The following is a 10646-nucleotide window of genomic DNA, read 5'->3' as shown; positions in this document are numbered from 1 at the left end:
CCAACGCCCTATTAAGACATTTATGCTAGTGTTTCCTTTATTTTAGCAGTTACCTGTAGATGTGGCAGCAGCTACCTGTAGGTGGGGCAGCAGCAACCTGTAGATGGGGCAGAAGCAACCTGTAGATGGGGCAGAAGCAACCTGTAGATGGGGCAGAAGCAACCTGTAGATGGGGCAGAAGCAACCTGTAGGTGGGGCAGAAGCAACCTGTAGGTGGGGCAGCAGCAACCTTGTAGATGGGGCAGCAGCAACCTTGTAGATGGGGCAGCAGCAACCTTGTAGATGGGGCAGCAGCAACCTTGTAGATGGGGCAGCAGCAACCTTGTAGATGGGGCAGCAGCAACCTTGTAGATGGGGCAGCAGCAACCTTGTAGATGGGGCAGCAGCAACCTTGTAGATGGGGCAGCAGCAACCTTGTAGATGGGGCAGCAGCAACCTTGTAGATGGGGCAGCAGCAACCTTGTAGATGGGGCAGCAGCAACCTTGTAGATGGGGCAGCAGCAACCTTGTAGATGGGGCAGCAGCAACCTTGTAGATGGGGCAGCAGCAACCTTGTAGATGGGGCAGCAGCTACCTGTAGATGTGGCAGCAGTTACCTGTAGATGTGGCAGCAGTTACCTGTAGATGTGGCAGCAGTTACCTGTAGATGTGGCAGCAGTTACCTGTAGATGTGGCAGCAGTTACCTGTAGATGTGGCAGCAGCAGATATATTTTGGGGTGTAAGAGATTTTAGAAGATCTACAGGGGGTTTAAAGAAAAGGGGACTATCCTTCCAGGCTGTTGGCCAGGGGGCTCATTTATAAACCGTGCATATACAAAATATATCCCAAAATGTGAGTGCGCCAGTTCATTCAAAGATCCATTAGAGGATGCACACGGGGGTAAAACCGTTCGGCTGCCACCTCTGCTGGGCCAGTTTCTCCCACCTGTCCAACCTGAAGCGGCCCCAGAGGGTCCACACTGGAAAAATCCTACAGCTGCCCCCAGTGTGAGAAGAGGTTCTCTTAACAGCACCAGCTAAAGAGGCACCTGAAGGTTCACACGGGAGAGAGGATGTTCGCCTGTAAGAACATCTCAGAGGGGAGCTACCTTCGAAAATGCACTATATGCCCATGTATAATGATATGTAATATTAGTACGTTTGTAGTTCATTCTGTTGATTTTGGATGTAGTAGGGAGCTGGACGAGGTGAACGGAGGAAGGAATGAGAAGATTATATGGTGAAGGTTGGTGTAATGGTATCTGTAAAAATACTTCACTGATAAAGTGATCAGATGCTGGTATTTTATAAAGAGTAAAAAAAAACTTGACAGAAAGTAGTCTAGATGTATGTAATGTTTAACATTTTCCAAAGTATTCAGTGGGGGTACCAGATTTACAGAAATGGTCAAGTGTTAGCATAGTGTGAACAGTTATGTAGCTGTAATAAAGTAATTCATTATTTTCTTTCTAACACTGTTCATTCTGAACAAGTCTAAAACAAGTCATGAGATTTGATGCATAATGTATAAGCAGTAGCGTCATTCAAAAACAGCGCGCATACCCTATTCATTTAGCCACACCCTTTGAGCTATGATGCCAACCAATAAGATCCTTTCTCTTCAGTGTAAACGGAAGTGAACTGACCAAGAACAATCTCCACGTTAGCGTTATTGTTGTAATTTAGACGGTTATTGTTGTAATTTAGACGTTTATTAACACCATGGAACTCGAAATATGACTCATTTAACTGCACTACATCATATACTTACACTAGGCAGCGTTTAATTCGCGTTGAAGACAGGACTTGGTTGATAAATGTTATCAAGATAACGCTAGCTAGCTGCTAACAATGGCTAACTGTATGGTTTTTCACACTCAAATAGCCTCCATTATGGAGGTACTAGCAAATGCAGCCGTGGCAGACATCTGTAAACTCGTAGACGACGACTATGCAGTGTTTCGTTTGGAAATAACTCAAAGCCAGAAAGAAAACAGGGCATTGCGGAGGAAACTACAGCTACTGGAACTGAAGGTGGCACGGGAGCGCGTCCTCGCCAGTCGTCCCAGTAGTGTCAAGATTCTCGACCAATACAAAGGAATGGCAAGCGGTACATTTTGCAAAAGGCCGAGGCTGTGAGACCTGTCGCCCTGATCCCCTCTAATGTGTGACTAGATGTGTCAACCACATATACGGTTAACCAGAATTGGGTCTAGGTCAGGTGGATAGTATGCAATACTACCCCTGATTACTTAGCACAAAGACACTTGATTTACTACTTTTCCCATTATTTACTCATTGAAAACCATATGATGCATGCAACATCATTATAATCAAATCTATGAATAGTATATCAAGAGGTTACATGGTGTGTTATCTTACACCCTTGCCAATTATAGTGTACAATATAGTGTTGAGCATTGACAGTAGCTAACCTAACCACCTCTTTTTCCCAAATCACTTTCTCAGGTGAAGGACATCTCACTGGAGGCCACAGAAGCTTTGTGAAGCCAGTGGGACACAATACATGGAGAGGTGACCAACCAATCACTGTTGATGAGGGGAGTGGAACCTCAACCCAGCATGTTATCATGATAGAGGTTAGTTTAATAGTGTTACATAAAAATATACAGTTACTTTGTAAATCAAATGTGGCCCGTTCATTTCAGAAAGGCTCCCCTCAGCTATTCACTTGCTTACATGTACATCTGCCATTGGGAAGCTTTTAAGACTTCTTTACGACATTGTTATCCAATACAATTGATGTACCGACAATAATCTGTGGGGCTGTTACGGTGACCAAATTACCGCCACACTGGCAGTCTTGAGTCATGACCGCAGCCAAAATCCACAACACCGTTTAGTCACGGAAACTAGGCTTCTCCTAGCTCTGATGCTGCTGATGGTAATTAGTAGCTTACCAAACTTGCTAACTGTCTGCTACGCAGCCCTCTATTGTCCCTCTAACATCAATGCAAATGTAATCGAAAATCAAATACTTCAAGAGTGCCCATGAGCTCATGTTGCGCAGCATTTCTATAGGCTATGCAATTGCTTGAGAAAACAGAGATTTGATGTCCTCTATTAAAAAGAGGAACCCATCAGCTTTCTATAGGCTAGGCCTACTATATTTGTTTCTCAACTTTCCTAATATTAAGCACATTGCTTCGCTTTACAACAGGAGTATAGCCTACCTGGCTGAGATGAAAATGAACCACAGGAAAAGAGTCCTCCATTTGCTATTTAAGTGCATAGATGACATGTATATTTTCCCCCCTGCCCCTGTTCCTAAGACCGGTGCATGATAATGGTCCATTATAAATCAAAACTAATTTCACACATACAGTGCATTCAGAAGGTATTCAGACCCCTTCACTTTTTCCACATTGTTACGTTACAGCCTTAACCTAAAATGGATTCAATATTTTTTTTCCCCACATCAATCTACACACAGTACCCCATAATGACAACATGAAGATAGGTTTAGACATTTTTGCTCATTTATAAAAAAAATACAAAACAGATAACTTATTTGCAAAAGTATTTAGACCCTTTGCTATGAGACTCAAAAAATTGAGCTCAGGTACATCCTGTTTCCATTGATCATCCTTGAGATGTCTCTACAAGGAGTCTACCTGTGGTAAATTCAATTGATTGGACATGATTTGGAAAGGCACTTGCCTGTCTATATAAGGTCCCACAGTTGACAGAGCATGTCAGAGCAAAAACCAAGCCATAAGAGCTCAGAGACAGGATTGTGTCGAGGCACAGATCTGGGGAAGGGTACCAAAAAAGTTTACAGTATTGAAGGTCGCCAAGAACACAGTGGCCTCTATCATTCTTAAATGGAAGAAGTTTGGAACCGCCAAGTCTCTTCCTGGAGCTGGCCGCCTGGCCAAACTGAGCAATCGGGGGAGAAGGGCCTTGGTCAAGGAGGTGACCAAGAACCCGATGGTCACTATGACAGAGCTCCAGAGTTCCTCTGTGGAGATGGGAGAACCTTCCAGAAAGACGACCATCTTTGCAGCACTCCACCAAATCAGGCCTTTATGGTAGAGTGGCCAGACGGAAGCCACTCCTCAGTAAAAGGCACATGACAGCCTGCTTGGAGTTTGCCAAAAGGCACCTAATGGACACTCAGGCCATGAGAAACAAGATTCTCTCGTCTGATGAAACCAAGATTGAACTCTTTGGCCTGAATGCCAAGTGTCACATCTGGAGGAAACCAGGCACTGCTCATTACCTGGGCAATAACATCCCTACGGTGAAGCATGGTGGCAGCATCATGCTGTGGGGATGTTTTTCAGCGGCAGGGACTGGGGGACTAGTCAGGATCGAGGGAAAGATGAATGGAGCAAAGTACAGAGAGATCCTTGATGAAAACCTGCCCCAGAGTGCTCAGAACCTGACTAGGGCGAAGGTTCAACTTTCAACTGGACAACGACCCGAAGCATACAACCAAGACAACGTAGGAGTGGCTTCGCGCCAAGTTTTTGAATGTCCTTGAGTGGCCCAGGTAAAGCCCGGACTTGAACCCGATCGAACATCTCTGGAGAGACCTGAAAATAGTGAAGAAAAAGTGAAGGGGTCTGAATACTTTCCAAATGCACTGTATATTATATACATGATTAAATTAACAATAGTCTGATGGATGACAATATTAGTCTTTCACTTGTAATATTATGTATTACCACAAGAAACAGAGTATGCCTTTTTTTGCGACTTTTTCAAATCAGTCACACACCTCATGTAGCCTAGCCATATACCTATACGTTGATAAAGTTTGTATCACAACTAAAGTGGCTAAATAACTTCCTAAAATTAAGCACATTCATCTTTTTTTTTTACAACCGGTGTAGACCCTAACTGGCATACATAGGTGGTGCGTGAGTTTCTAGTTTGGGGAAGATAATTTTCCCCATTAAAAAAATGCACCTTTATAATAAAGCATTACATGCATAAATCGCATTTGCGGTCACATTTGAGAATGGTGCTTTCCCACTACATTTAGATTTTAGTCATTTAGCAGACGCTCTTATCCAGAGCGACTTGCATACATTTAATTTCATGCATTTTATTTATTTATTTATTTTTTGTACTGGCCCCCCGTGGGAATCGAACCCACAACCCTGGCATTGCAAACACCATGCTCTACCAACTGAGCCATAGGGAGACTAATTGATTGCATTTTGGAACATCTGCGCTTATAGCCTACTGCCGTTTGCGCATTGCTGTGCTTAAAATGTGACAAAATAGCCTAATAGTTTATCAACATTTTAAGCTAAACGTTCTGATCTGTTGGCATCAGCCTCATCGCTTTTAAAATGTTTTTTTTTTTTTGGTGCGAGTGGTTGTATTAATTTGGGATCAATTGCATCCCACAACTGTCCCCAGAGTATATTTGGAATATTTCTTTCTCGCACAGAAGGACAAGTTGACCAATTGAATAGGTCAACTTTTGTACAATGGGGGATAGTAGATTGACGTAGGCTAGTGCTTTTGCTGTCCGTTAGTTCTACTCATCTTGTTGGCTGACTGTTCTTCTAACATCTTCAATTTGTGCCTCGGAATTTGATAAGAAGGACACGCACAGTTGCGTTCCCGATGTGTCGGTCTCCACTTGTAGCCTACTTCGGAGCTGAGATGTCTTTTTAGAAGGACCCAATCAGATGACAGGCATTGGCTAATAAGAATTGTGATATCTGAGAGATCCATGTGAGTCAGAGTTGCTTCAGAGCACGGCGTTTGGCAGCCGGGAGAAGGGAATTATGATTATTATATTCAGCCCAAGGGCACAACGGCCACTTTGGCCGCAAAAGGGGTGGATTTTTTTAGGGGGCGTTACGGCCACACAAAGGGGATGCCACCGGGAAATTAGAGGCATTATCAAGTGCTTGGCAAATTGTGAATGAGAGACTGATGAAGTGTGTGCAGCCTGCACAAGAAACAGAGCAGAGCTCATGCCTTACATGCAACTTTTCAAATCATCATTAGTTGCGTCATGCAGCAATGTTTTAAAAATCTAAACATATAGCCCAACGTTTATCACAACTAAAGTTGCATAAATAACTCTAAAATTAAGCATATAGGAGGACCTGTTTCTTTGTTAACCTCAACACAGAATAGCCGCATGTGCGCACTCCCTCAAATGAGCCTTTCTATTTTATTCAGCTTTTTTTCAATTGTTTTCTTCATACTATAAAATAATGCCACAGAATTCTAAGCAAATCTTGTCTGCTAAATGTACTGGTGCAGCCCATAGCCATTTGGCATAGCCAGATCAGGACCTAACATAAGGACAAATCAGAGTATGCTATTCTATTCTTCTGAAATAGACTACATTTTCTTCAAATCATGTTTCTTTAGACCTGTCTAAAAATAAATTATGGATTTATTGTGGTGTAGGCTATATTACATGGATTTATTAGGTCTGCATCAGTGGCTTGTAGGCGATGCGTGGAAGCTAGGAGATGCTTAATGTGTTTGTTGATTAACGGCCAATTACCGTGAGACTGGCAGTTACTTGCTTGACAATCACTGGCTGACAAAATTTCATGACCGCCACAGCCCTAACCTCCTCTCTTGTTGTGTCAGGCTGGAAGTCCTAAAGTCAAGCACGAATGGACTGAAGGAGAGGAGGACCCACAGCACAGCAGAGACATCCAGACTGGAGTACTTGAAGCGCCCGCTGTAGCCACAGAGGACCCTATCACAGCGCAGCCCAGGACCCAATGCAGCATCACGGAGGTCAGTGGAAGGCCAAACGCTGTCCTCAAGTCAGAGACCGACACCAAGACTTTAACACACCGGCTCTTACACACAGGCTCTGATCATAGATCAGACCCTGAGAGACTGGTGGTGGGGCCACTGGGCTGTCCTCTTGCTCCTGGCTCAGAGTATTTACCAGTATTTCACCAGAGCCAGAGAACGGTTCATTCCCGTGGAGATGGGGATGCGTTATACACGGACGTTGATGATCCGTCTTGTTCTTATGCTACAGAGATGGAACCTGGCAACATGCCCTTGGGTTTAAAGACACAGACTGATCTGTCTAAAGGGGACTGGAACCAGTACAGTAGTAGTGTATACTCTGAAGGGTGCCTAGATAAGAAAGGGGAGGGTCTGGTCACAGATGAAGTGACTGTAAAAGTGGAGGGCGACGTTCCTCAAACATGGAATGCCGATAGTCAACTTGGAGACGGACACTCACAGGGTAGAGATTTCTTAGATTACAGAGAAAGCTTAGAAACAACTCAAAATGTGGCAACTAACTCCCCTCTACACACGTTCAGGGATCGTGACCCAGTGTCCATGTCGATGGGTCCTTCTGATTCGTACGGCCAAATCCTTTTCGATCAGGTATTGAACTCAAACGACAGGGCTAGTGCCCAGGCTCAGGGAGGGGGAGCCACATCAGGCAATGTTAAAGAGAAACGGTTCCTCTGCATGTTCTGTAACAAAGCCTTCAGCTGCCCCCAGACGGTGGAGGTGCACCAGAGGATCCACACAGGGGAGAAACCCTACAGCTGTACCCAGTGTCACATGCGCTTTGCGCAGTCTGGCAGCCTAAAGAGGCACCAGAGAGTCCACACAGGTGAGAAACCCTACAGCTGCCCCCAGTGTGAGAAGAAGTTCTCCCACCAGCACCATCTGAAGACGCACCTCAAGGTCCACACGGGAGAAAGGCCATTCGCCTGTACGCTCTGTGGGAAAAGGTTCTCAGAGAGGAGCTACCTCAAGATACACCAGCAGAAAAACCATTCCACTCTATAGCTTCTAATGTTTAGATCAAACCCTGCATTAAAGACAAATATACATTTAATGGTTGTCAGCAGAAAAGAACCACAGATGCATTTGGAATAATGAGAGTAACAGATTTCAGTGTTGAATATTCCTGAGTAGAATATTGCATCCAGACATTGTGATATTTAAGCCTAAGAAGTCTGTTACATATTGTGTTTGTACCGTGTAGGCTATATGATGTTCACAAATGCCTATTTCATTACTTCCATTTAACTACTTAATTTTTTTCCATTTTTAATGAGTTAATAAATGCAGTTCATGCTTTTTGTTGACATGTGTATTTGTGGTTTTCATAATGTGTATTTAACTTATGTTTCATAAACACAAAATGGGACTTTTCATTGTAAGACTCTTTAGTATACATCACATCTGATCTCACCCTATTCTGCATACACCTGACAGCACTTTATAACCATTTTGGACTTACTAAATATACCTACACATACCCACACACTAACAAACACCTACTGTACATGTCAAATAGTTTAGTCAGATTTGTCTGACATCATAGCTGACTTATATTTACCCACAACATATTTATGTCCACCATGATGGATTTAACAACAATTAAGTAATTCTGTAACTACAGTATAGGACTCAAACATAGTGGGGATGGGTAAACACCATGTTGAAAGTGTTTCCATTTTCTGTGTGTACATACCTGAGGGAGTGTATGTCTGTGTAATCTGTATCACTTATCTCTTCCAGGAGGAGAAGGGAGACTGATGGCGCTTCCCGTGTTCAATCTGTGGGAAAGCCTTCAGTTTTTGTAAACAGGAAGAGATCCACCAAAGGATCCACACGGGGGAGAAACAGTTTTGCTGCCCCTTGTGTGAGAAGAGGTTCTCCCACCAGCACCAGCTGAAGATGTACCTGAAGGTCCACACGGGAGAAAGGCTGTTCGTCTGTACGCACTGTGGGAAGAGGTTCTCAGAGAAGAGCTACCTCAGGATACACCAGCAGAAAATGCACACCGCCCATGTATAGAGTATAGTGATGTAGTACTAGTTAGTTTGTAGTTAATTCTGTTGGTTTAGGATGTAGTAGAGAACTGAGGAAAGAATGAGTATGAGTAGAGTAGATAAGGTGATGGTGTCTAAAAATGCTTCACTGATGAAGAGTGGCAACTTTGTCCCTTTAGATACTGGTCGAGGGTAACAGATTTCTAGAGTTAACATAGTGAGAAGTTATTCTACTTGACATTATTTTGTGCAATAAAAGTACTGTACTTCAGTTGTTAGTGTATGACCATTTTGTTCAAATTAAATACAAAATTGACACTGCTGACTGACTTGTATATTTTTGTATCATTACAGGGACTGAATTTCCCTTATCTCAATCTAATCAAAACATTATACTTCATTCTTGAATCAACACATATGGACATTTTTTATATAATTAACTCCAATGGCTCTATATTGTTAGGTACTTGAATCACAGTTTTAGACATGGGCTTGGCTGTGTTATAACATGTCATGCTTCTGTATGTACAGCAAAGAATGTATTTTAACCCTTTATGCTTTACTGTATAAACTTTGTTTACAGTCTGCTGTCCCTGAAGACCTGCTGATATCCAGTGTTACTGGTGGGAGAGAGTGGACCTCTGAGGATGCTGGTCACAAACCCTGGACCCGGATCAGGAGCCGCCGCTCTTCCTTCCAGAGTCGGGACCAGGACCCAACCGCGAAGGACCGAGACTTCACAACACGACAGGTGGACTGAACAATCTCAGTCCTGGTGGTCATCAGAGAGACGGAGGCTTCAGTCAGGGATCCAGTCTGCAGCCCAGACCCTTCTCTTCAGTCTCAGCGCAGGGATGGAGCAGGGCCTGGGGCTGATAGGAACAGGATGGTCTCTATGATAAACACTACAGTATCCATGAATGAAAGATCAGGTCACCCTGGGCTTCAGCCTTCACAGAGAGTGGTGGGAGACCCCCCTGGATGTAGTCTAGCAGCAAGTCTGTCTTCTCCTTTGGCATCATGTCTAATGCCTGGTGAATGGATTCATAGAAGAACTGGGCCTGGATGTTGCCTTGCTCAGTTACCTCAGGGTTACCCCACCAATACAGACAGTCAGGATGGGCATTCACCATGAGAGGCACCTAGCCTACAACAGAGCACACAATCCCAGCAACACCCAAACAATGGCTAGAGGTCCAGGAGGAAGCTCAATGACAGAGGTTTTCTCCTTCCTAAGTAACCTTATCAGACATAGGAGTGTCCAGTGAGAGAAATCGCAGCAGTGTGGCTAGAGATATACACGGGATATCTGGGAACTATTTATCTGAAATATAGTTATGATGAAGTGTCTTGTGGTAAGAGTTGTTTTTTTGTGTGGGGGGTTACTAAGTCCCTCAGTTGAACATCTGGGTATGATCACATGATACAGCAGGGGTACCCAAACTTTTTGTTGGTCCGCGACCTCATTTTGATACCTGAAAATTCTCTCAACCCCAACCATGTGAAAAAAGTATCTACTTTTTCAAAAATAATTGGGGCTAAAACATTGAGATGGAAGTGCCCAAAGATGACCTCCAATCATCTTTGTGGTACCATTTGAAAGTTGAAATGTCAGTTATTCACATTTTAGTACATTTATCAGCCAAAACATGACACCCACCCTGTATTCACGAGCATGCTGTGTCTCAACCGATGACGGACACAACACAAACACCTCATTATGCAAAACTGTGTCTAAACTACAACATATGCAGAAAAAACGGTTTACACGTGTTTAAATAATTAACGAAAACATGTTTTTTTCCCCATGCTATGCAAAATGGTTAAACCTTGAGTGCCTGTTTTGGCATTTAAGTTCCAAAAAGTCACTTTCTGACCACTTCTACCATGGGAAAATATGT

At 43.5% G+C, this 10646-nt stretch overlaps 1 protein-coding gene across 1 annotated transcript; it reads left to right on the top strand.

The window, feature by feature from the left end:
* Positions 1-1590: 1590 nt before the first annotated feature.
* Positions 1591-8055, top strand: LOC106610101 (uncharacterized). The gene is made up of 3 exons (XM_014209269.3): positions 1591-2090; positions 2450-2580; positions 6575-8055. Exons 1-3 carry the CDS (start codon positions 1832-1834, stop codon positions 7751-7753), a joined length of 1569 nt encoding a protein of 522 aa, XP_014064744.3. The 5' UTR covers positions 1591-1831; the 3' UTR covers positions 7754-8055.
* Positions 8056-10646: the final 2591 nt, after the last annotated feature.

The sequence above is a fragment of the Salmo salar genome, chromosome 08 (genome assembly GCF_965601325.2).
Source record: "Salmo salar chromosome 08, fSalSal1, whole genome shotgun sequence".
Lineage (NCBI taxonomy): Eukaryota > Metazoa > Chordata > Actinopteri > Salmoniformes > Salmonidae > Salmo > Salmo salar.
This window is presented reverse-complemented; position numbering and strand designations above follow the sequence as displayed.

What these genes read in the sequence shown, in the direction of transcription:
- LOC106610101 (XM_014209269.3), top strand. Translation starts at nt 1,832, where the DNA reads ATGGCTAACTGTATGGTTTTTCACACTCAAATAGCCTCCATTATGGAG. An exon ending in ATACAAAGGAATGGCAAGCG is followed by an intron (nt 2,091 to 2,449) that starts GTACATTTTGCA and finishes TCACTTTCTCAG; the next exon opens with GTGAAGGACATCTCACTGGA. An exon ending in AGCATGTTATCATGATAGAG is followed by an intron (nt 2,581 to 6,574) that starts GTTAGTTTAATA and finishes TTGTTGTGTCAG; the next exon opens with GCTGGAAGTCCTAAAGTCAA.